The sequence below is a fragment of the Phytophthora cinnamomi genome (assembly GCF_018691715.1).
Source record: "Phytophthora cinnamomi strain GKB4 chromosome Unknown Contig25, whole genome shotgun sequence".
NCBI classification, from domain to species: Eukaryota; Oomycota; class Peronosporomycetes; order Peronosporales; family Peronosporaceae; genus Phytophthora; species Phytophthora cinnamomi.
This window is the reverse complement of record NW_027150958.1, coordinates 140,467-167,148: the sequence shown is the minus strand read 5'-3', so window position 1 is coordinate 167,148 and position 26,682 is coordinate 140,467. Positions and strand designations below refer to the sequence as shown.

At 52.6% G+C, this 26,682-nt stretch overlaps 1 protein-coding gene across 1 annotated transcript; it reads left to right on the top strand.

Moving 5' to 3' along the window:
* Positions 1–15: 15 nt before the first annotated feature.
* IUM83_16838 (uncharacterized protein) lies at positions 16–26,668 on the top strand (the record flags this gene model as incomplete). Its single annotated transcript, XM_067941750.1, has 21 exons — positions 16–1,081; positions 3,614–3,820; positions 3,884–4,883; positions 13,736–13,980; positions 14,097–14,599; positions 15,913–16,408; positions 16,588–16,832; positions 18,296–18,759; positions 18,834–18,973; positions 19,042–19,145; positions 19,211–19,323; positions 19,390–19,804; positions 19,863–20,118; positions 20,224–20,657; positions 20,725–20,784; positions 25,372–25,535; positions 25,605–25,830; positions 25,907–26,027; positions 26,090–26,214; positions 26,292–26,473; positions 26,545–26,668. The coding sequence occupies 21 exons, from the start codon at positions 16–18 to the stop codon at positions 26,666–26,668; spliced, it is 6,690 nt and encodes a 2,229-aa protein (XP_067794413.1).
* Positions 26,669–26,682: the final 14 nt, after the last annotated feature.

The following is a 26,682-nucleotide window of genomic DNA, read 5'->3' as shown; positions in this document are numbered from 1 at the left end:
CAGCTATGCTTGGAAATGCAGATTCCAGACCAGCACCTCGCCTCGCTGCGGTACTGCGACAAGTGCACCTCGAGCGACTGCACGAACGATGCCTGCACAACTACCCCAGCAGGAACAGGAGTTCCAAACTCGGACTTTGTGATCTACGTTCGAGCTGAAGACACTGTAAACTGCAAGAGCGGTAGCACGCTGGCGTATGCGTCCACTTGTCAGCAAGACCAGTACGACCGCCCTACGTTCGGCATGGTCAACTTTTGCCCGCTTAAGATCAGTACGGCAGACTCTGCATTCGAACGCCTGGTCTCCGCGGCTCTCCACGAGTTTTCGCACGCTCTCGGGTTCTCGGCGCGCTTCTTCCCTCTAATGCGAGATGAAAAAGGAAACCCGCGAACGCCTAGAGACGCGCAAGGGAACCCGCCAACGTATTTGGAGGGGACGTGTCCGAATAACAAAAAGATCGACTCCTACGTGGAGCCTGCCGACACAACAATAAAGTATTCTACAGAACGAGGCCACGTCGTGGCCAAGATGGTGACTCCGCGCGTTCGAGCGTTTGTACAAGATCACTTCAACTGCCCGACACTGGAAGGCGCTGAGATTGAGTCGCAGGATGAAGGCTGTCTGGGCTCTCATTGGGAAGAACGCATCTTTGAGCCTGAGTACATGTCCCCGGTCGACAGCTACCACAATGTCTTCAGTGCCCTCACCCTCGCATTTTTCGCTGATTCCGGCTGGTATCGAGTGAATGCCTCGACTTCCGAGGTCATGCACTTCGGCCGGAAGAAGGGTTGCGCCTTCGCGACCCAGAAGTGCATAGATCCGCTTACTGAGGTTCCGGTAGCAGCAGACCACTTCTGCACCTCCAGAGACTACCAGGGTTGCTCCGTCGACGCTACATCACGCTCGGTTTGCTCGCTAAGCACCAACGATCAGGTCATCCCTGAAGAATACCGATACTTCCCACGCAACCCTGGAAAAGGAGGGGAAAATATATTTGCGGACTACTGCCCGCTGAACCTCGGGTATGAGAGTGGAGATTGCACGATATCAACTAATCTGCCCACGGGTATCAACGCATTCGGTGAGACCTACTGCCCCACCTGCAAGTGCACATCAACTTCGTTGCGAAGTGTTGATTCCACGAACTTGAACATTAGTCCAAGCAGACAAACGGGATGCTACGCGATGCGATGCGTTGTCGACGCTTCCGCTACGGTTATTGAGTTGACCATCCCACGGAGTAATTCGGGCGACACGGTGACCGTCAGCTGCGCCAAAAATGGAGAAACGCTCTCAGTACCAGGCTTTACGGGCACCATCACCTGTCCTGACCCGCTTGTGGTGTGCGAAGTCGACGATCCCAGTCGAATAGTACTAAAGTAGAATTCTCTGGATTCTATCCAGAGTCCTTAGGCGGATGCCACTCAGGTGGCATTATTCTCCAATCGAAATACCTGCCGAATACTATTCGTTCGGTTCGTCAACTGGCGCTTGAGGGGACTGTGGTGTTGAATTACCTGTGCTCAAATCAAATTATTGGAATTCTGCGCCACTGAGAAATCCCCCCTCCAACGCATCCCGTCTGTACCACTATCAAATGTCTCATACCTCCAAATCCCTACAAATGCTTCAAACAGCGCTAGTATCGGCATGCTGTTTGCATGCCTTGCCATGGCACAACCAGTGCAGCTACGACAGCCGAGCTTGATTCATTCGTCATTAGAAATTCTAGTTATGTTCCGACTAAAATTTCATTGAAATAGGACAATTTCCGCATTTAATTTTTTTTTTAGTTTCCCCCAAAAAAGTCCCCCTCTTAGCTGGATCGCCTGTTAATAACAGGAAATAGGTAGTTTAGTTGTTTCTTCCACCTCACGACTGCCCCAAGCGGATATAGTACAGTAGTCGGAGGTAAAACAGAACTGAATTGCAATCCTGAATGGAAAACTCACCTTCACTTTTTGCCAGTCATATTCCGAGAGAGGACTGCTTGAAACTGATCTGCACAAGGAACTATGTCAATAATACGGACGTGTTAGCTCGCGCGCACCGTATGATGAACCAAAATTGTTATTGGTCAGATAATTTTATTCTACACCCAAATCGTTGCACTTTCGAAACCTAAGTCGCACATTTTGATCGAGAAATATTGACAATCCATGAATCTTGAGAAATTGTCCTCAAGTCACCTATGTTGTGAAGTTTCGTGCTACCAAAAAGCAGTCAGGGTCTAGTTCAATCCACTCGTGGACCGTGACATGCATTCTTTTATTTTTCATTTTATTTTCCGCGGATAAAGCCGTTTGCGCCCACGGTGCACTCTAGTTCTCCTCCGTACCTGCAGTTACGGCTGCATTATATTTTTTCTATGTTAGAGGAATATAATACAAAGCCGTGCTTTGCCCGGAATAGCTCTGGATTTTGCGGTGAGCGTGCGAAAAGAAATATATGATCATACTAGACTGTCACTTGAATCGGGAGGGCTGCTCGATTGAGCTATATATCCCATAGTTGCTAATAGATTCGGTGATATGCATAATACGCAAGAGCGCTATGGTGCGGGACTCCCGGTGATTGCCTAGTTTGGTAATTTGAAACTGTGCGTGACCGCCATCATGGATTGTCTAGTTTGGTAAGATGAACCTTGTGCATGACCGCCTTGAAGAGCTGCGGCAGAAGTGGACGAGAACTTCGCAATATCCTATTTTGAAGTTTCTGTGCGCTACAGTGTGCATTCCAGCCAAATTGATTGTCGAAACATTTTCCGCCGTCAAGTGGAATCCAAGAGTTATGGCGGCACTGCACCGGGATAACGAATCGCATGCTGAAGCGAATAAAGACATCGACGAGGTGGAGGACGAGGAATGCAGCCAGTTGGCCTCAAAGACAAGAAATGTTGTTCTCCTTGATCGAAAATATTATCTCGACCTCGAGGTCGTCCATGTCACAGCAATCTGTATCAATGTTTGCAGCTGCACTTCACAACACGGGAGAAACCAGTGCGTATCTAAAAACGTCCTAATCCTAAGGATTTTTCCAAAAATATATCAGGTGGACCACATTATTTTAGGACTCGGTTAGGACTAGTTGGGCAAAAAAAGTACCGTAAGTAACATTACAGGCGAGGGCGAGCTGATGCGAGCGCGAGAGTCACTCTGTGCATTCACGAATAGCCAACACCCGCTGATTAGGCTGGGGCGTGTCTGCGCGAGCGTGCGCTGCAACCCGACTTTTTTTTTCTAGACACCGCGCCTGGCCGAGACGAGGACTTAGCGTAAGGCGGTGGGGCAGGCCGTGTTGAAGATTGATCTCCGACCAGAGATCTGGGGGCACCGGGTAGCTGCGATCAGCTTTGTGTATCCACTTTGCAGGACTAGCGTAGTGCCACAGATTCTCATTCTCACTTTCCCTTTTGCATTCTACCGCCAAAGTGCGCTACGGAACCTCCTACCGAGAGGGGGTTTCAACAGGTTTTGAGCCCAAATGAGCGATACCATTGACGAGGCCGCTCGCGCAAAGGCAGACGTGCCGGCGCCAGCGCCCGTTGCCAGTCACAAACGGATTGGTATGGTCGGAGAAACAGAAGAGAAAGTCGCTGCCGTTACCCCCAAAGGCGACGGCGAAACCAAGAGTCCTGACGGCGAGACGGAGCTCCTGGCACTCATGCGCGGAATCACCGAATGGCTTGATCGACTTGAGGAGTCGCAAGCGAAGCTAGAGAAGACGCTGGAGGGAGATCGGGCCAAGCGCGAGAGCAAGGTGGACCCGATCCTGACTCCCCCCATGGACGCGAGTTTGTTCGCGTCAAGCCTTGGTCGAGGTGCACGCACGCACATTGACTAATTCAGTGGATCGCCGCGCACGCCAATTACGAGACCGCCAGTGAGGCCGCCGCCGGCGCACCAGTACTTCGGGGTGCAGCAGCTTGGCTACGGCGGAGAACTCTCTGAACTGCAGCGGCTCTATGCTGCAGCGCAGGCGCAGGCTCAGCAGCCACCTCCGCCGGCACCACTGCACCAAACTGCAGCAGCGCAGCCTGGAGTCGGACAGCAGGCAATTCGCTATCCTGATGCTCGACAGAAGAAGCTGGCCATTCGCGCGTTTAATGGCAAGAAGCTGTACGTCGGATTGGGGTCGGGCTTCTTAGAGTGGGGCAGACGCTTTGAGAGGCAGGTGGCAGTTGCCCAGTCCGCCTGTGGGTTCCTGTGGCCGGAGGACGTGAAGGTCGACTTGCTGGCGAACTACCTGTCAGGCACGGCAGAGCGATACTACAACAAGCAGGTCGAGGCCTGGTGGTCGCAGATGACAACGTTGCAGTACGTGATGGTGAGGATGTTGGAGACATACAAGACGAACATCACGCCTGCTCAAGCGATGAAGCTGTTCACGGCGCCTAAGGACCCCAAGCGCACGTGGCCAGAACATTACATGTACCTCGTAGCGATTTCAGAAGCATGCGGGGGTGGTGCGGACTACTTGGTCCTGAACAACATCGTGCAGTACGCGTCTGCGGACCTGCGCACTGTGTTGATGGCCAAGGTGGATGGGACCAGGACGGACTATCTGCAGCAGTCAGAGGAGCTCGCGCACTTCGCGCAGTCGTGGGAGCTGGAGACCAAGAACAAGAACATCGGAAAGGAGATGGTCGGCGCGGTTGGTGAGCTCCGTCGCAAGGAAACGCGACGCTGTCACGAGTGCGGTCAGGTCGGCCACTTGCGAGCTGCGTGCCCAGGCACCCAAGAGGGAGGCGCGGCGGACATGACGTTGACTGTGAACGAGGTCAACATGGCCACGGAGATGGTCTGGATCCTGGACAGCGGCTCCAGCCGTCATCTGGTCAACGATGCGTCGTGGCTCGAGGACGTGGAGCCGTACGTGGACGCGTGCGTGCAGCCAAACGGAGATCCGCTGAACATTACCAAGAAGGGCACACTCACGTTAAATGTAACGGAGTTACACGCACAAGTGGCTGCAAGCCACTTGTGAATTTAACAGATAGGTTATCTGTTAAAAGTTTTAGATACTTCCTCACCTTGGTGTAAGACACACCAATGGATACATTGAAGTGGGCCACCACAATGAGTGGTCCACACATACCCAAAGATCCTATTGGTAGAAAGCAGCATCTTTCTATCAATTAGAGACGTGCATATTAGCGGGGCTCTGACAGCCAGCCGCTGTCAACCCCTTTCATTGATGATAAACAGTTTTTAGCAGATTTAGGAGGAAGATCAATTTACAAACAATACAGTTCTCATTTTACCAAATCTAAGTCACTTGGAGTCTTATCTGATTTAAATTATATTTGTGTATTCAAATATAATTAACCTAAGTGATTACTAAGTACTTACGCTTCCTCATACACATAGCGCGACGTGTAATCTAAAGTAGTGCGTCAAGTTAGGCCCACTACACCTGGTAGCACTTTGTATTCCGTCCAACGACCGACTGCTTGACGTTCGTACGCGGTGTACGAACGCGGAGCCGAGAACCACATGAACACGGAGGTGCCCATGGAGAGCTCCAACACGCCTGCAACGCATGTTGCACGCGCAGACTGCCCCCACCTGTCTGACCCAGAGTGGGAGGCCCTCCAACGACTGTCAACAGTCATTGGAGAAGCGGCGATAGCTACGATGCTGCGTACGCTATCGCCGACGGAGCAACATGGTGTTGCTCTGGGGTTCATCATGAAGGAGCAGCGTGATACTGCTTCCTCAGTGACGGCGTCGTCAGGGACGACACCGCGTGCTCAACCCTTAAAGTTGAGCGTAAGCAATTACGTGGGGAGAGAGGGCGAGCCTCTCCTCCGATGGCTTGTCGAGCTCGACACAGCCATAGCGGCTCGACGCATCGCCGACCCGCTGTCAAAGGTCGCGTTCGCCATGTCCTGTCTTGGCGGACGCGCAAGGAGTTGGGCGTATGGACGCCGACTCTCCGATCCTACGTGCTTCAGCACGTACGAAGTGTTCAAAGAGGAGCTCAAACAAGCGTTTGAGCCCCCGCAAAACGAGTTCCGGTCGAGGGCGGAGTTCCTCGACCTTCAGCAGGGTAAGCATGACGTCCATGCTTACGCGCAGCGCGCACGATATTTGGTATCAAATATCGTGACTAACCCGATTGACGAGGCGACCGAGGTCGTCACGTTCATGAAAGGACTTAGAGATGGGCCCGTGAAGACCTATCTCTTCCGAGAGTACCCGAGTACTCTCGAAGCTGCAATCACCCTTGCCATGTAAAAAGAGTTTAGCCTGCGGCAGGCTAAACTCCATGTAAATGTACCGAGGCCGCAACCGCGCCCGGTAGCGAGGACGGGAGGTCCGGAACCAATGGACCACTCGAACGCAACAACTGCTGGTTACCAGCAGCTGGGAGGTAACGTACGATGCTTCCGTTGCGGAAGGATCGGTCACTTTGCACGGGAGTGCACAGCTCCCATGCCCCCTGGAGGTGGCCGTCGTGGCGATGCTAGGCATCGCCGCGGACCAACAAAAAACGCGAACATCCAGTAGGCGCGGGGCGCCCTACTGGTAATGCAGTCGCGCGTGCCGACATCGGCACGCGACACTAAGGCCTGCAGCCCCCAGTGAGACTAGCGCTCACTGCAAGAAACAAGATGACAGACCGAACCTAGTCATCTTGAAGGTTTACTCGAAGAGAGCGAGCGACTCTCTTCGAGCTTTGGTAGATTCAGGCGCGTCGAACAACTTTGTTCGACTACGAAGCCTGTCGAGACTTGACTACGAGGAGGTAGATACACCTCGAAGTCTTCTGGAGGTACGACTGGCAACAGGTGCCATCGTGAAGACCGAGAAGCGCGTCGTGAACGTGCGCTTCTCGTACAAACAACGGGTGTTTGTTAAACACTTCGTCATCCTGGACCTGGACGATAAATTCGATAATGATATGGGAATGCCGTGGCTTGCACGGCATGATCCGGTGATAGACTGGAAGAAGCGCACGCTCGTGCGCTTCGGCCGCGACTGCGGAACAGAGAGCGATGGCCCTGTTACCGCAGCGCACGCGCCAGCAGGTGCGCGCGGCTTACCAGTCGAGACAGCGCTTAATGCTGCTGTCCCGGAGTGACCAAGAAGTGCGCAAGGGCGCGCACAAGTGAGACCAACGTCGGCAATGCTGCCGACGTCGGAAGAAAAAGATGTGCTGGTTCCGGGAACCAACACCCACGTTCAAGTGTGTAAGGGACAGTCCCTGACCCGAAGAGGTCAGGTCAACGACGACGCGTCGGCTCCGGGAGCCGACGCACCCTCGGTCATGAGGGGCTCCGCCAATGAATGGCGTCGAGGTGACAAAGGCGTGTCAACTCCGGGAGTTTACGCTGTAAACAGTGCGGACGGTTGCAAACGTACCGCACTAACGCAATTTGCATGCTGTCGTGCAGCCGGGCTGCACGACGAAGCGCCATGCGATCAAGCCGGGCTTGATATCGCGTGCCCGCAGACAAGGTCTGCCGGTGAAGGGACACATTACCGTGCAGCCGGGCTGCACGACGGAAAAAGCGGTCAAGCCGGGCTTGATACCGCGCGCCCGCGGACAGGGTCCGCCGGCGAACAACTGTCCACGGCCGGGCCTGGACCAGAAGAACAACAGTGTGGAGCCGGGGTCCGCACAACAAGAAGACGGCGCATTCGAAGAATGCTGCGCAAGTCTCGGTCCGGGACCGAGACGCAACAAGAGCAGTCTGCTGGGCAGACCGAAGCAGTAACGCCGGATGTCGAGACGCTGAGCGTCTTGACGCACACCGATACTGGATTCCAGTATCGTAAGATGGCACTCGCTAGCCCTCCGACGACGGCGTCGGAGTTGACTTCGCTTCCAGCCATGAGCTGGAAGCGCTTCACGCGCGACTTGCACGATGGACGCATCGAGCAGGTCTGCGTTTTTTCGGACAGCGAAAGAACGAAGAGCAAGAGCGAAGAGCTGAGACAGCTCTTCATGGGAAGTACCACTGAGAGTGAAGACACTCTCAATGCGAAGACGAAGCGAGAGCGCTTCGAGGAACAAGGTTGGGACTCGCTGAAGTCGAGTCCCTATTACGAACTGTTGAGGGAGTGCAAAGACGTACTCCCGGAAGAGATTCCTGCGGAGCTTCCGCAGGATAAGGGCATTCAGCACGAGATTGATCTCGTGCCGGGCACGAAGTACTGTGTCACGCGGCAGTGGCCACTGCCGCGAGAGCAAGTCAAGGCGATCGACGACTTCTTTGAAAGTCGTCGCAAAGCAGGACAAGTGCGGGAGTCAAAGTCCCCGCACAGTGCTCCGACGTTCTGTGTCAAGAAGCCACAGGGCGGATGGCGCATCGTTCATGCGTATAACAAGCTGAACGATGCGACGGTACCGGCGCAGACGCCGATACCGCAAAAAGATGTTATCAACGATTCGATGACCGGGAGCACCGTTTACAGTGCTCTCGACTTGGAAGACGGATTCTCTCGGATCCTAATGCGTGAGAGCGACATCCCTCTCACGGCAGTGAGCACGCCAAGTGGCATGCTCTGGGAATGGCTAGTAATGCAACAGGGGCTTAAGAATGCCCCTGCGACCTTCAACAGGTGTGTGACGCACTTGTTGCGCTCGGTGCGCGACTTCGCACCGAGCTACTTCGATGATGTGTTCATCCACAGCCGAGCTGTGGACGGGAAGACCGACGTAGAGATGCACAGGGTGCATCTCCGGAAGCTACTTGAGCTTATGCGAAAACATAAGCTCTACGCGAACCTGAAGAAGTGTATCTTCGGGGCGAGCGAGATACCCGTCCTCGGGTGTCTCGTAGGAAAGAATGGCGCTCGCCCTGACCCGGAAAAGGTCAGAGTGATAAATGAATGGCCAACGCCTTCAAGTGTCAAGGAACTGAGGCAGTTCCTTGGCTTGGCCACGTACTTGTGCAAGTACGTGGAGGATTATGCGGGCAAGATCCGCCCGCTGTCACAGCTTCTTAAGAAGGAAGCTGTGTGGAATTGGACAGCCGATTGCCAAAAGGCATTCGATGCAGTCAAGCGGGGCTTGACTGAGGCACCGAGCTTGGCAGTGGCTGACCAAGATCGTTCATTCCACGTCGTATGTGACGCATCCGACTTCGCGATCGGATGTGCGTTGATGCAGCAGGATCACGAGGGCCGTGATCGTATCGTCTACTACAAATCGCGTCAGCTGAAACCAGCTGAGCGCAACTACCCGGTGCATGACAAGGAACTCCTTGCCATGAAGAACGCACTCGCAAAGTTCCGAGTGTATTTGCTTGGAAGTAGACCGTTTGTGGTCTACACCGACCACGCTTCACTGCGGTACGCAGTGAAGTCGCCACACGTATCACAAAGAATGGCGAAATGGCTCTCATTCTTTGCGGAGTATAACTTCCGGGTCGAATACAAACCCGGAAGATTGAATGTAGTGGCCGACGCGTTATCACGTCGGGCAAACTACGCAGAAGCTGTTGACGTCAATGCCATTGACGCCATGCGATCGAGCAAACCCACATCATCTCTGTTGGATGATGTGAAGGCCTCGTACGCGCACGACGCGGACGCGAAACTCTTGCTGGCCTATGGCACAGCGCCTTCTGACAAGTCCCGTCAGAAGCTGCCCAAGCACTTCGAGCGCGTGCACACCGCTTTCGTGTGCACGACGGACTACTGCTTTACAATGCAGTCGACGACAACGCGGATCGCGTTGTCGTGCCGAATGACCATGATCTGCGACTCAGGATCATGTACGAATATCATGATGCCCCGACTGCGGGACATCTCGGACGTGAGAAGACATACGTCCTTCTCACGCGCGACTTCTACTGGCACCACCAGTATAAGTGGGTGCGCAAGTACATCCGTGCTTGCGAGGTATGCCAACGCGTAAAGCCTGCGTCATTCGCGCAGGCTCCTTTGCAACCACTACCGACTCCGTCGGAGTGTTGGAAGTCCATGTCTTTGGACTTCATCTTTGGTCTTCACCCGGACAGCGGAGGGAACACCGGTGTTGTGGTCTTCGTCGACCGCTTCAGCAAGATGTACCATCTTGCTGCGGTACCGGCAGATGTGACTTCGAAACAGACGGCCCGTCTGCTCGTCGACATGGTGTTCAAACACCATGGCATGCTGACCGACATCGTGTCGGACAGAGACCCGCGCTTCACAGCGCACTTGTGGCAAGAGGTGTTTACACTTCTTGGGAGCCAGCTTTCCATGTCGACTGCGGATCATCCGCAGACGGACGGTCAAACCGAGCGCGTGAATCGCGTGCTCGTCGATATGTTGAAGAGCTACGCTCACTCGTTTCAATACTGGAGCGAGTGTTTATCGGTGGTGGAGTTCATCATCAACAACTCGGTGCATGCCTCGACCGGGCATACACCGTTCTACGTGAATGCCATGCGGCATCCAAGTCTACCGAGTTTACTCGGAGTGATGGCTCCCACTTTAAGTGGGGGGGATCTACGACTGCAATACAGCAGCCGCAGAAAACCGCTGACACTTGCACAGTGTCAGCTGCAACAATGGACAAACCACATGAGTCTGCGCAGGGCGCAGACTCCCCCAACAACAAGGCCAACGACCACGGGTCTGCCCAGGGCGCAGACACCGCAAAGAACCACGCAGAGGCCGGGCCTCTAGCGGAGAGCGAGCTGAATGACTTCAGCTCGGATGCAATCAGTTTCATCACCAATAGACAAGCCGTAATTCGGTTTGTGCAAGACACAATAGCAGCTTCTGTTGATCAACAGAAGCTGAACGCAGACAATGTGGGCAGAGGCAACACAAATGAATTCAAAGTTAGTTCATTGGTTTTGTTATCTACCAAAAACTGCCTAAACATGCAGTCTCGGATTTCGAAGCAAGCTTACTTGCTCCGCGCTTCATCGGGCCGTTCACTGTGTTGGCACGGCACGGCAACGCATACACGCTAGACATACCGTCTAGCATGCGCCTCCATCCGACCTTTTACGTCGGACGGCTGAAGCCATACCTGCAGCACGAGCCATCTAGCTCGGCTGACCCGAAGCCTCGGCAGGAGCCAAGGCAGAAGCGGAATCCTTGGCCTCGGCGACGAGCAGCCTCTCCTCCAGCGCGCGGACGCGCTGGAGCAACCCCTTCATCTGGGTCCCCAACTCGACCTGGATATTCGAGGCGGTCTGCGAGACCGCCGCGACTTGGGCCTTCTGGTTCGCCAGCTCCTGCTTCAGGGCGGCGAACGCAGCGCCCTGCAGACGCTCGACGGCGGTCACCCGGTCGTGGAGAGGCGCATACTGATCAGCCCGGGGCTGATCATACCCGGGCGTGTTCCCACCCCGCCACCGCCGATCCGTGACGCCCGCGGCTAAACCCGCTGGATTGTTGAGCGGATTGTTGACCATAGTATCCCGAAAACGAACCCTCAAGGGGCTCGTTTTCGTATTCGTTGGAGAGGATTTCCTCCCCGCCAAGATACATAGGAGCCGCGGAACGTCTTGCTGGAGGTCGTTCCGGAAATGGTGAGGGCGTACGAAGGGCAGTACGAGCTGGCGCAGCGGAAGTAATACGAGCGCTGCGATCATCGCTAGCGCCCGAACCCTCACGTGCTAAGAATTTAGCACGGAGCTCTTTGAGACTCTCGGGCACACGGAACGACGTGTACCCGTTCAGGTCGCGGTCGCTCAAGCGGACCGCGCCTGGGAAGCACTTCGCGCACTGAAAGCCCTCGGGCACAGCGCACGGCACATTTGCCTCCTCCGCAGCAACCTGAAGTTGCTCCAGCTGTCCACGCTTCGAGTACGTCTCGAAGCGATCACGCGCTTGCTTAATCCGATCACGGTAAGCACTCGGCCTCTTGTTGAAGTTTTCAACAAAGGCGTTCCAGCTTTGACAAAGTGCCTGCCATTCGGGCGCTTTGCTGCGAGAAGATGTCTTCTTGCTTTGGAACCATCGGAGCTCATGAAAGAGTCCGATGTAGTAATCGCGCCTTTGATGCGTTTCCGCATCAAAGTGCAGCTCAGCAGCCACAGCGTCATCTTTGATGGCGCTGCATACATACAGCGGCACCTCATTCGGAGGTACCGAGTTCCCATACCGGTCCGCGATCTCGGACGCGGACGGCATCGATGGATCGCGCGCTGCAGGCGCAGCGCGCGGAAAGCCTTGAACTTTGGAATCACGCGCTGCAGCAGCAGCGCGCGGAGTACTGAGAGCCCCAGCGGAAGTGAGTGGGGTATCGCTCTCAGTTCGCGAACGCTTCGAGCTCGAAGCGTCCGATTCGTCCCCTTCACGCGGGCGAATGTTCTTGGCATGAGGGTCGAGCGATTCGCTCGACACTGAGTCTTTGCGCTTTGAGGGCGAGTCCTACTCGCCTTCCATATCTTCATCGTCGTCGTCGAAGTCGACGACGTCGCCGTACTTCGCCTTCTGGCGTTCGAAGTAGTCGTCGATGGAGAGATGACTCCCCACCGACTTTGAAGTCTTCTTCTGAGGCGCGCTCATAGTTTAATGAGCGCGGATTTCTTCTCCAAACGCGGAGAATTGACGAATGGTCAATTCCGAAGATTGACGTGCGGAGACCCTGCGCGTCTAACCTTAAGGGGGGGATGGTGTAACGGGGTTACACGCACAAGTGGCTGCAAGCCACTTGTGAATTTAACAGATAGGTTATCTGTTAAAAGTTTTAGATACTTCCTCACCTTGGTGTAAGACACACCAATGGATATATTGAAGTGGACCACCACAATGAGTGGTCCACACATACCCAAAGATCCTATTGGTTGAAAGCGGCATCTTTCTACCAACTAGAGACGTGCATATTAGCGGGGCTCTGACAGCCAGCCGCTGTCAACCCCTTTCATTGATGATAAACAGTTTTTAGCGGATTTAGGAGGAAGATCAATTTACAAACAATACAGTTATCATTTTACCTTAAACTAGCTACTTGGAGTCTTATCTAAGTTAAATTATATTTGTGTATTCAAATATAATTAACCTAAGTGATTACTAAGTACTTACGCTTCCTCATACACGTAGCGCGACGTGTAATCTAAAGTAGTGAGTCAAGTTAGACCCACTACAATGTGACGCGCTCAGTAGCTCGACAAGCCGAGGAGAAGGCGGTCGAGGCCACCCAGCAGGAGGAGTCGAGCAACAACGTAGTGAACACCGTGACTGAGATGGATCCGAAGAACTATGGGGAAGCTATGCGTAGTCGCCTCAAGGATCGGTGGTTGGAAGCCATACACGACGAGCTGAGGGCGCTAGATGAGAATGGAGTGTGGATGGTTGTGCGGAGGCCTCGAGGTGTCCGCGTACTGCACACAAAGTGGGTCTTCATAACGAAGACAAATGCGGAGGGGGCGATCGAGCGTCTGAAGGCGCGGCTCGTTGCTTGCGGGAATGAGCAGGAGTTCGGCGTGAATTACAGCGTCACGTTCGCCGCCGTAATTGAGATGAGCAGCGTCAAGCTGATACTAGCGTTGGCGCGGAAGTGCGGGTGCCCGCTAAGCATGGTGATGTACCTAATGCCTATGTGAAGGCGAAGAAGGAGGCTGAACTCGCCATCTACATCCGGATCCCCAGGGCATGGTAATTCCAGAGGAAATTTTGAAGCAGCTGGGCGTCACGAGCGACGAAGAGCTGGTGCTGGAGCTTGAGAAAGCCCTCTATGGGCTAAAGCAAGCTGGACACCTGTGGAAAAAGTTGCTGCACTCGAAGATAGTTGAGATCGGCTTTGTGCAAAGCCTCACCGATATGTGTGTCTACTTCAGGCGTCAGGAAGGCGTTCTGTTGGTCGTGGGCGTCTACGTGGACGACTTGCTGGTCACGGGTACGCAGAAGGAGGCAGTGGACGCGTTCTTCTCAGAGCTGACGGTGCTATCTATTAAGGACTTGGGGCCAGCGAGCAAGTTCCTCGGGATGCGCGTGAGCTACAGTGAAGAGGAAGGGTACGATCTGGACCAGGAAGTAGCGATCCTGGACATGCTGAAGGAGCACGGGATGGAGTTCGCACACGGTGTCCGCACCCAATTGGAGTGGAGTGCAACGAGCGTCAAGAAGTTAGTGATGAGAAGCTGCCTATCTTGGGAAGAGATAACGTGGTCACTGTGAAGCAGTTCCAATCGCTGGTAGGGAGTTTGATGTGGGTCGCGCGTTGCACGCGGCCCGACATCGCGTTCGCAGTGCACAAGGCATCAAGACGCACGCACGACCCCACTGTGGCAGATTGGAAGCTGGCCAAGAGAGTACTGAGGTACCTGAGCGGGACGAAGGAGCTGCGGCTCCGAATGCGAGGAGACAGAGGAACGGACGAGCTGCTGGAAGTGGTCGCGTACAGCGACGCGGACTTCGCGGCTGACAAAGAGGACCAGAAGTCCGTCACGGGCGGACTGGTCACGATGGACGGAATGGCCGTCAGCTGGACTTGCAAGAAGCAAGGAGGGGTGTCTTTGTCGACGATGGAGGCGGCGTATACGGCCGCGTCAGTGATGGCCACGGAGCTCTTGGGTGTGCGCGAACTGCTCGGGAAGTTGGGCGTGAAGCACAAGGTGCCCATGACAGTGCGCGTCGACAATCAGGCTGCTCTCAAGCAGCTGGAGGGCGAGGGTGCGTCCGCGAAGGCGAAGCACATCGATGTGCGTATCAAGTTCGTAGGAGACTACACGTAGAGAGGAGTCCTGAAGCCGGAGTATCACGAAAGCGAAAACATGCCGGCGGATTTGATGACCAAGGTGGTCGAGGCCCCAAGACTGGTCACCCTGCGGGGAATTGTCGGGTTACACTGAGGTGCACCGACCGGAAACGAGAATGACGGAGAATCTTTTGCTGTTCGGCGCTGCCGATGAGGAGGGGTGTTGAAGATTGATCTCCGACCAGAGATCTGGGGACACCGGGCAGCTGCGATCAGCTTTGTGTATCCACTTTGCAGGACTAGCGTAGGGCCACAGATTCTCAATCTCACTTTCCCGTTTGCATTCTACCGCCAAAGTGCGCTACGGAACCTCCCACCGAGAGGGGGTTACAACAGGCCGTGTAGCAGCCCCCCCCCCCGGAGCGCAGCGAGAGAGGGGCGGGCCCCCCCGTCGCTAGTCCGCAGACGAGAGCCAACGCGCGAGTGTCCTGCCTCTGTTTTATTTTAGACTGCCCCTGGTCTCTTGTGACCACTCAAATACAGGTCAGTACCTAATTGGGTGAAATGGGGTCTGGCTCCCCCTATATCACCCAATCAGGCGATGCCGTATCAGCACACGCTAACCGTGTGCTGACTCACTTACTTATGTAAATTCAACCTACCTACTTATGTAACTGGAGCCCATTACATTAGTGGTCGCTGTCACTGCCGTATGCTCTGTAGAAGTCATGCCGTAGTTTGCAATTTGCCGGCTACCCCACAAGTGCCCAAGACAGGTCCACACCTGCTAAGCGCTTTCAAGCTTCGGTCCCCCAAGTCGAGTCCGTGTGTCATCTACACCTCAGCCCCACTGTCGCGCAGCCACCGCTCATCTTCCGCGACCCCAACACCCCCGCCATCCGCCCCGACACCACCTCAGCTTCTAGCCGTCGTGCTGCTGCCGCCTTTGGCCCAGTGGTCTTCACGCTTCCTCGCCTCCGTGCATCGACTCCACCTCGACTCTAAGCCGTCGTGCCGCCGCTGCCCCTCGTACTCTCGACTCGTGCCGTGCCCTCACCCGACCTCGTTGCTTGAAGTCCACCCCACCTGCCGACAAGACCCCAGTCACCCGCAACTTTGAATTGAGCCGGTCCCTTGACGTTGTTACCGAGTTTGCGCCTGTGGTCCTGGGATATCATAGGAGTGCGACCTAGCCCTACCGTAAAGGAGGGTAAGTGACGACTGAAAAGAGAGCTACTTGAGGACAAGCTCCGCCTGTACAGTACTGGCAAGACCTCATCGATCACCATGGTGGCCGGTCATCGCGACCATGCATAGCTCGTCGAGTGGCGCAACAACGCCCCTAGGGCCGGGTTCTCGCAACCCACTGACGACACGCTCGAGAAGGCCGAGAAGGCCATGCTTGATCCGGATCGCACCGCGCAAGACAAGAAGTTCGCTGCGCTCGCTGGCGTCCCGCAACAGGTTGCTAGTGAGGTGACCTTCTCCATGTGGATCCCCGCCAAGGACCTGACCTCCACGTTCACGGACACGGAGATCATGACCTCGCTCGGGTCCGGCCCGCAGCCGGCCATTTTATCGGCTAATACCCTGCACCTTCGTGATTTCAAGACCGTTCGTAACGCTGGCATTAGCTTCGTCTGTACCAACCGTGACGTGTGTTCCAAACTCGGAGGGCAACAACTTACCATCTGCGGTAAGAAGTTTCGCATCCAGCCGTACTCCAAGTACTCGAACTGGTACTACGTGGACCTCCAGCGTCTACCGGATGAGACAACCGACGGTGAGATCTACGACTGGTTCGCGGAGCATGGTACGCCCCCGGTGTACATCTCCCGAGCCGTACGGTCCAAGGTCTTCGTTCACGCAACCGCCGGGTGTACTTCAACCAAAAGACCGCTCCGGCTTCGCTAATGATCGACCCAACGACGCCACTGCGCCAGGTTGATTTTGGTGGACACGGTTATGTTGTGGTCAACCATCGCATCCCAGCCTTCAACCGAACCAAGCCACCTTTCCTCCAAGCGCTCCAAGTGGAACGTAAGGCCCGCTCGGCGAAGCAGCCAGCTGCCAAGTCGCGCTCGAAGCAGGAAGATTCTCCGCCCATAGCAGCCCCGAACGGTAATGCTACCATGGACGTCGACAACGACTCGGACTATGCCCCGTCCGAATCCAACCACTCGGATGAGTCTCTCAAGGACGCGTCTGAAGGAAGCGACATGGAAGATGTCACGATGGTGTCCGCATCATCTGAGCCCTGGGTCGCCAAACTGAGACTCCGGAGCGTCCGCTGAACCCAAGCACATCCCGCTGAAACATCTGAGCCGACACATACAGATTCCAGCTGTTCCGGCTGAGACCACCCAAGCTCAGAGTTGTGAGATCTGAAACCAACTGGTTTCAGCTGAGACCAGCTAGTCTCAGTGATCCAAGCTGAGACCCGGGGACTTCAGTTCTTCCAGCTGAGACTTGGAGACTTCAGTGCCTTCATAACCAAAGCTCAGCCGAGCCGCAACGAGTTCAAACCAGGTCGGCTCAATCTTCCACGCATCCAGCCATCAACATGTGTCTATCCGGGACGTCTGAGCTCAGCGTAGCTCAGCGGGGTGACCGCAATCCAAACTTCACAGGAGTCAAGCCAATCCATAGTCAACTTCAGTCATCGTGGTTTCAGAGTCGCAATAGTCTCAGCGAAATAGCTGAGTCTCCCAGCTGAGACCTGGGGCTTCGGCCGAGAGTGTGTCCATGGTCTCCGAGCCCGTTCTTGTTGAAACGGTGGTTCCTTGAAGCCAGCTGCCCTCTCCCATCCACTAAGGGTCGTGCGTGGGACATAGAGTGCGTTGGCGGCAGGCTATTGACGGATTCGCCGGAAAGATCTGAGCGAGCCTCGTCACACTATCGCCCAACCGCAGTTCGCCTTCTCAGTAATCACTCGGGCCTCGTCACACTATCGCCCAACCGCAGTTCGCCTTCTCAGTAATCACTCGGGCCTCGTCCTCTTGACTCCCGCTCGTCTTGTTCTTCGTGATCGTGGGGCTCAACAACCCCACCGACTCGCTCGTGTCGCGTTGTCACGCGCGACCTCGCTCAATTTCGCCCCGCCGGTACGTCGACGCCAAGCTCCGCTCACTTGCCACTCGCTTGGCAAATTCTCTACCGCCTGGCGTTCGTCCCCGCAAATTCTCCACTGACTGCTTGCTTCTTCGTTCTCAGGCCGCGGACCCCACGTCTGGATCCTTGGACCTGTGTCGTGCCGAGGTACCTCAAGATGCTCATCATCTCTCCTGCTCGCTCGTGCTCCTGCAGCTCGCCTGTGCTCATCGAACGCCAATTGTCACCCGTCATCCATAGACTGCTCGCCGCCGCGCGATTTTCGCGTTCCACGCGCTCGCGCTGGTGGCTGCCTGACTGCTGTTATCGCGCTCATCGCCCAGAATCCTTCCACCAGGCGCAGAATGCGCTGCTATCGTGCACCTATTACAGTAATATATCCGCTTGGGACACCTATTTCCTGTTATTATTAAAGAAAAAGTGAGAGCAGTACTATACCACAACAAGAATATATCTATTGTTGTGCTGTGAGGTCCGCAAGTTAAAATCCAGAGCTGTTCCGGGCGAAGCACAGCTTTGTGGTGTTAAATTATGGAGAAATGATGTACTTCTCTTTTTATTTATTGTTACTTGGGTCATTTTCCAAGAGTCGCTGGCCGAATCTATCGTGACTCGTCACTCGCTATTCGGCACGCTTGTCGTGATGAAGGAGAGCGGGGCGGAAGACCTTCACACGTTGCAGGAGGAGCTGAAAAAGCTCGGCATTAGTGTCGTCTCGGGTCGCCAAGACACCGTCATCTCCGTGAAGATCAAGGGGCTGGCAGGCCGGGCACTGATTCGGGGACTTCGATTGGCCGACCAGCTGCTGCAGGAGAAGATCAAGCATGCTCTACAAACCTACACTGATCCAGCGACGAAGCTCTTCACAGATCCGACATTCGGGCCTAGTAGCAGCGACCCAGACGGAGCTGCAGCAATCTGTAAAGCCGGCGGTGTAATTTCTGCCAAGGGTGGCTCGCAACACCAGGCCAAGATTCTCGGTTTACTTCAGCGTGGAAAAATCCGATGGGAGCGACCCATTTACGCTAAGGAAAATGAGGAGGGTGATAGCGGGTGAGACGTTGCTGGGGGAGTTGTTTTGGTGCACTGATGCTCACTGTGAATGGGTTGCTCTGGTTAACGCGTAGCCCGCAGGAGGAAGAAGAAGACGATATTTACTCCATGTCATCAACCGATCAAGTTTTTGCTTCAAATGCGACTCTCTTCGCGGATGGGGTGTCTTCAGGAGATGTTATCCAAGGAAATCTGGGTGATTGCTGGTTTTTGAGTAAGTCCGAGGTATTTGCGACGACCTACAATATAAGCGAACTAGGCCTAACTCGTTTAATGTTTCAGGCGCGCTGAGCGTGGTTGCTACGAGATCAGACTTCCTGGAGCAAACGTTCTGGCGCAGGGATCAGCACAAGTCAAAAGGATTATTTGTCTGCAAGTTCATGAAGGTTCGTCCTTGAAAATGCTATGTTATGTTCGCTGTTTCATTGACCCTGGCCGCTTGAACTCTTAGAATTTTGTCTGGAATTACGTCTTAATTGACGATCGCTTCCCAGTTTTCGGGTTTACTGACAAGAAAGCGGGGAAGCCATATTTTGCTCGCTGCCGAAATCCGAACGAGCTCTGGTAAATCACATCCTATACAGCCGATGGCGCTACAAGAAGCTAATGCTTATCCGCCCGTACTAACAGGGTATCGCTGCTCGAAAAAGCGTATGCGAAGCTTCACGGAAACTACGAAGCGCTAATCGGCGGCTTCGTTGACTGTGCTTTGAATGATCTGACCGGAATGTGCTCCGAGCAGGTAATCTTGAAAGAGGGGTTTCCTGGGTTTGGCGAAAATCCATATATCCCGGCAAAACCCCAGCAAAAATACGGAGATCCGTTCTGGGAGAAGCTTACGCGATACAAGGAGTCAGGGACACTTATGGGGTGCTCTATTCAGCCACCAGTAACTGCAAAGGATGTCGCTGTGGAATCCAGCGCTGGGAACGGTCTGTATTTCAAGCATGCGTATGCACTTGTCGACGCAGGCGAGATTAAAACTGTTAGAGGTGAACTGGTGCGGTTAGTGAAGCTACGGAATCCGTGGGGGATGGGAGAATGGGTAAGTTATTCAATTGTGGATACGTGCCGATCTTGTGTTAATAAAAAAAAATCTGTAGACTGGTCCATGGTCAGATTCCAGTGAGGAACGCGCACAAAATGAGGATGCAATCGAAAAATTCTTCAAAATTTTGAGGCGAAGAGTTGGCGCGAACGCTGAAAAGAGAGTGTTTATGACCATCAATAACCAGGGAAAAGTTGGTGCGGATGAGATTTCCCAAGAGGAAGTTATCGAAATCAACGCCAATGATGGGACTTTTTTCATGTCGTACGACGCTTGGACGCAGTCGTTTACACACTTTTTTGCAGGCATAGGTAAGCTTGTCTGACTTTTCACTATGAATGTACAAAGTTTGTACTACATCGATAATTGAATCTAACAACTGTACCGTACAATTGTCTTACAATTTGTACGACCAGATTTTCCTGATGCATGGCATGGTCGGCGTTCCGAAGGCAGCTGGAATGAAGCAAATTGTGGTGGAAACACCACGAAAAGTACCTGGATAAATAATCCACACTTTGAGCTAGTGCTCGACCAGCGCGCTAGTATTTTTGTTTCCTTGAGCCAAGAAGACCCTCGAGGTAGCGAGAACCTCAAGATTGTTCCTGTTGGCTTTCACATCTGTTCACTCAGCCTGATTGGGAATGACCCCAATAAGTTCGAGATTAGAGAACCGTCGAAGAAGTTGGACGCGTACTACAGACTGTACAAACCAGCAGACATAGAAAGTTTTCAGACGGGCAAGCGGCCGGAACCCCTCCCACCTGCGATTATACCTGGAACTGTGATCCCGGGCATCGACGACGATGGCGTTGTACAACCAGCGTATACATTCAAGCAAGCTGTATCGGTGAGTCTTTTACATGCTTTCAAATCGGTTTACGCATGTAGAGTGATCACCATCTTGCTATCTCTAGGTTGAAGCTACCATGGAGCCTGGCAGATACTGCATTATTCCCAGCATGTACATGAGAACGGTACGCTTGATTTTCATGGTACGCGATGCATATCATCTAATTGTACTTCAAACAGGACAAAGCCACTGGAAATACCAATGTTGGGAACTTTTGGCTCTCGGTGTACTCGGATAAATCGTCTTTCCGTTTAGAAGGAGGAGAGAAAATTGTCGAGGAAGAGGAGGGAGATGAAGAATCCCAAAATGCTGGTGAGGGTTCTAGCAAAAATGCAAATACCGTACCTGTTCCGCTTGACAGGCGAGTATCTACAGCCAGTTCTAGCACAAAGTCAGATAAAATTACAGCTACGGGAAATGCGCTTGCGGCTGAAAGAAGACGGAAGTACGAAAACGAAAAGGAGGGGTTATTGAGGCAGGCTAAACGATATGGAATCGGGCTCCGAGAGCTGAGGTCGGAATTTGGCAAGACGCCTAAAATTCAGAAGACAGAGTGCCGGATGAAACTACAGAAGCTTGGTTTTAGCGTTGCAACTTGGGATGACGCGAGAATTGGATTACTCTTCGGGGAAGAAGATGGTGTAGTTAGCGGGGTGATTCACACTGATAAAATCCTCAGATTGTTCACGCCCGATATTCAGGAAGAGAAAATGGCTTGCGAGCTTCCAGATATGGAAGAAGATGGAGACGACCCTGACAATATCCATCGAGAAGGGATTCTTGAGATCGAGGTCCATGGTGCCAGTGGTCTCGCCGTCTGTGAAGCACGGCGAACGCTGATTCAAAGAAAGGTTCAGATCCTAGCTCCAGAGTTTTCTGCATCGCAAAGTGCTCTTCGCCGAAGAATAGCACTTGAAATTGTTGAGCAGGATTCATCACTGGCTTGGCATCTTCGCCACTTTGCACGGAAGTCTACTCTGCTGGCAAGAACTCGCTATGCTTTGCCGGAAAAGAGTCGAGACATTATTACGCGTGCACCACCACTACTAAACTCAGCCTGTGTTGCAAACTTCTATGACATACTCGAAAAAGAGTATGCCACCCGACTACTCTCTCGTACAAACACACAAGATGAAGTTGAATTTGATATTCCCGTCAGCCGAACACCTACCTATTCTAGACGAGATGGAACTCCGTATTTCCCTGCCCTATCTCCGAAAGGGGCACCTAGTGTAATAATGAGTCTGCCGTCTACCAACGCGGTAGAGTTGCACAAGAACAATCGCATCCGAGATCTCGAGGCTAAGCGGTCAGCAAAATTAGCGTTATTGCTTCAACACAAGCAAATGGCGCTGGGCGATGCGGAAAAGACATCAGCACTACCGAGGTTAATTGGTGGGAGGAAGAGTGGTTCCAGTCACGTTAATTGTATAGATTGTGGGGGCGCGTTCTTGTTGGAGGTCGGGGAGACCGACAATTGGATGAAAACACCAGTTGTCCGTGCAACGGTGTGAATTGTGTGAACGTGTTCTGTTTATCCTGCTATTCTTTACTTCCAACCAAAAGCAAATTATGCGAAGAGTGCTTCCAACATGAAATATCTTCTGGAGAAGCCTTCGGTGAGCATCTGCGACTTGTGTTAATCGAGAAAATTGGCGGCTCAGACGAACAACGAGGGCACTTGGATGAAGTATTTCGCTCATTTGATGCGGATGGATCAGGGTCGTTGAGCCCACTCGAGTTTGAGAAAATGCTTGAGCGTTTAAATATTGAACCGGCCCTCACCCAAGGACAGAAAACATGCCTTGTTGACCAGTTTGATGCGAATGGGGACGGCGAAATCAGTATGACAGAATTCAGGCACTGGATATTGCGAGACCGAGTATGGGAAGAACCTCCCCCGGTACTGTCGACAGCCCGAGAAGCAAAGATTCAGAGTGCGTCCGAAGTTTTCGATGGTGTTATTGTTCCGATCTGCAACGAGCTTGTGGATAAAGCTTTCGACGCTTATATGTTTAGTTTAACTGTCGGGTCTTGGTCACGTTCAACGAATTCGACAACTGATAGTCAACCACCATTCGTTTCTGAAACCGGCGATATCATTTTCCAACGAGTTGTAAGCTTAAACATCGCTTCTGGGGCCCCGGCAAACGCTATTGAGGATGTGTTTGAGCAGGTGGATGGTGACAGGAGTGGGAGCATTGATCAGTTTGAGTTCGTGGAGTTACTATCTGCGTTGGGAATGCATCTCAATTTTGAAGATGCAACATTATTGATGAACCGCCTTGGCGCAATATCGAAGGGTGGAAGGATTACAATTGAGCGATCCGCCTTCATAATGTATGCTGAGCACGTGACTAACAACACCGCTGGTGGTGGATGCAGTACCAGTATCAGAGATATTGTGATTCACCTGGATGCGCTTGCTGGCACCGGACCCAATATACGCGAAATTGTCCAATGTGAACTGCAGCAGCTACATGAAAATGTAAGCCACAAAGAGTTGCTTACAGTATGCAAAAATCTAGAGGAGAAGGCGGCTATCGCCGTTGCTGTTGATGATCTGCGATCATTGGCCATGAATTTATCTTTTGACAATGAAGTACCACTGTCGACACAACAAGTGGGTGAAAATACCGATCAGGTGGATAACATTAAGTCAAGTGGTGACGTTCTAGCTAGGCTGCTACTTCAAGAATCGAGCGGCTTGATGAAACATTTAAAAGAATTCGATGTTGCTTCTTTTTGTGATGCACTCGCGATTCATTTACAGACGCGCAGTGGAACAATTAGCACCAAAACTATCTGGAGAAGTGTCTTTGGCGTCGATACCGCTGATGTAATTCACTTGAGCGACTTCGTCGCAGGTGTTTTAAGGACAGGCTTCGAGCTTTCCCCTGAAAATGGATCCACAAAAGCTGGGATTGATCATAATGAACGCCTTACTACTCAGCTACTGCTATCACTTGCAGTGGATGCGGTGCGTGTAAATTGCCAGGTGTCGCAGACAACCTTTGTATCGATCGACCCCGTGATTGGATTCAACTTGTTCAGGCTAATTATGCGACTCCAAAAGATTCAAGAAATTGAGCTCAGATTCGACCATGCACTCGCCAACTTTTTGCAACTATGCCATGGTGAACAGCAACACCTCGTGACTGTGGCGCTTGACTCGGAACGAAACCTTGTCGTTCGAGCCCGAGATCCCGTATTCAAGTTTTGTGCTGACTTTATATTCCATGAAGATGAATACGACTACCAAAACTTGCTTGCCCAGTTTGGCTTCAATGACTTCCTACGTCGGGTCGAAGAAACTCATGAAATCTCTCGTGAGCTTACATTTGCCAAATCGCCGCATGGTCTCATTACGAGTGAATTCTACCCAGAACTGAACAACTCAATGTTGGCACTTCTTGGGCGAATTCGCGTTGACTATCGACGCCGGAATGCTGCAGCTACCTCACAGTCTTCAAGGTTACAATCACTCAAGCTTTCGCTAGTGGAAAGCGACTCATTTGTAGCTACGCTACGTAATTTGCTCTCCCAAGTCGAGTTGCCGTTTTTCTGGTTGGTGTCACCTCGCAGTTTGGTGCTATCTATTGACAGCGGGTACTTAGACCAGACAGGCAAAACCAGTTTTCAGCAACTAGTCGCTGATACACTTTCTCAGCAAGGGTCGCAACTGCCTCCACCGCTACGTGCGCTAGCTACCTTTGTATCTCATACAGCATCATCATTGTTGGTTCGGTACGAAGTTGTTGGTAAGCACACCAACGTCGAGACAAGCTGGCAAGAATTCCAAAATTTTATTGCAGGACACCAAAACGCATATGCTGTCTTGGAGCTACATCCACAAGGTTCATTGTTTACGACGAGTGTGGCTCGTGCAAGTGGATCTGGTGCAGTGCAATGGAACTTCAAAACTCAAATCAAGCTGGAAGAACCGAAGGTTTGTGATCATCGTATCGACCGCCCCGTAATATTTACTGATACGGTAAAGGTTTCGCGTACCCCAGATAGCACCCCAACGACGGAGAGTATCAACTTCGTTGTCACAGATAGTGGCGAAAGTCCGGGGCACTTTGTGGTGGTTAGTGTGCGTAGGGCACTTCCCTCCGGACCCGAGTCTCCAAACCCCAGGCTATATTGTACTGCGTATGACCCATTGACCTCGTGCGATTATACTGTGGAAGGATACCCACCAGATTGGTCTGTCGATTTCTTTGATGTTACAGTAAACCCTTCGTTTGAGGAGAAGTGGCAAGCAATGCTTGAGACTATGCGGCTTGGTGCAGCTATTACTCCAAAGCTTTCTGTCACTGTTTTCACTAAGAAGCCTAAAACGGACAAGCTTGTTGGAGAATGCGAAGTCTCCGTCGGATCTGCGATCGTTTTGGAGGGCCATATATTTGAGGAACGTATCGCGCTACACCCGCCACAATCTTCGTCAACAAGTACTACAGCTACAACTGTTGGTGTGACCGCGTTGACCTTCCGCTTTGATGTGAAGAAGACGCCAGTGCTCGCCGATGACTTGGCAATTACAGAGAAAAAATCACATTCGCATCAGGAGACTGGGGCACCAGTATCAATAAAACTTGGAGCACAATATTTGGCAGGAGAGATTACAATTCCTCGTCTAGAACCTGCGATAGATGACAACGACGAGAGGTTGAAGCAGCTACAAGCCTCGATTGCTTCCATTGAACAGTCAAAGCTCGAAGCTCAAGAGCAAGCCAGACAACTCAAGGCACAAATTCAACAATTGTCGTTTGCGTCGAACAAGTCGTCAGAAGACACAGCCGAGAGATGGAAACGAAGGCTCGAGCAAGCGCGGCAAGAACAGTTTGCAGCTGAGGGTCAACATGCAGCAAGGTGAGCCTCCTGGTAAGCATTTATTTATTGCCTTTTGGGTTGGTTCATGTTGTGTCAAATGATATCCAGATTAGCAGCTCTCCAAGAAGAGATTCGACACCTGATAGAGGAAAACGAAAAGCAGAAAAATGCTCCTCGTGAAGCATCGAACTTGAAAGATTGTCGACTGTCAGCTGAGGCGTCAGCGCATGATATCTTGTCAGCTATGAGGGGGATTTTGACCAGTCGATGCCCTGAGCGGCCATACAATGGTCTGAAAAAGGCATTAGCAGCTGAAGCCGAAGTTCCGGGGAAGGTAGAGTATGATGCCCCTGTCACCGCACTAGCTGTATTCGACTCACTCGCTGTATGTATGTATCTATGTTTGCTAGGTAACGTTTGCTGTATTCAACGACGTGCTCCGAGACTTTGGACTTGCTCTTTCGTTGGATCATCGGTCAACTCTCTCGAATCTCTTCGACCCTGAAATGGTCGGCCGCATCAGCATCGAAGGTATTTGTTTTCTCCTGTCAAACCTACCCTTACCATGCTAATAGTGCAATACTTCTGTGTAGACTTTTTCATTAAACTTTGCGGCGACGCCGAAGCGTACGAACAGGTCAGAACGCCACGGCCCCAATCACCGGCGCCGGAACCTAGCCCAGGTCCAGCTGAAAATCCAGAGCCGATCGTATTCACGGTAACCTTTGCTTTCGGTTCTATTCATCCACTTAAACGCATTGCTCATCGCTATTTATTATGCTGTTGGGCATTTAGCCATCTCCACCTCCCATTCAAAGGCCAGTATCTCCTATTGCGTCTCCCATACGAACCTTGGGTACCCGGTCAAAGATGAACTGGCAAGACATGAAAAAATTCCTTGTGCTAAATCTCCCGGAAGGTTGGGAAACGCGGTTCACTGAAAAAGGGAGACCCTACTTTTGCAATCATGCCAACCGGTATATTCAATTTTATGTTAGCAAAATACTAGCTGCGTCTACTGTGCTGACTTGGGCAATGTCGTTAACAGATCTACGCAATGGAAACACCCGCGCCCGGAGATTGAGACGATCTTCAGCGAGTGGGTCCAGGAAAACGGTGCATTTTTCAACAGAAAGTCTACATCTGCGCGCGCGTCTAAACAAAAACACTGAAGTTCACAAAGGAC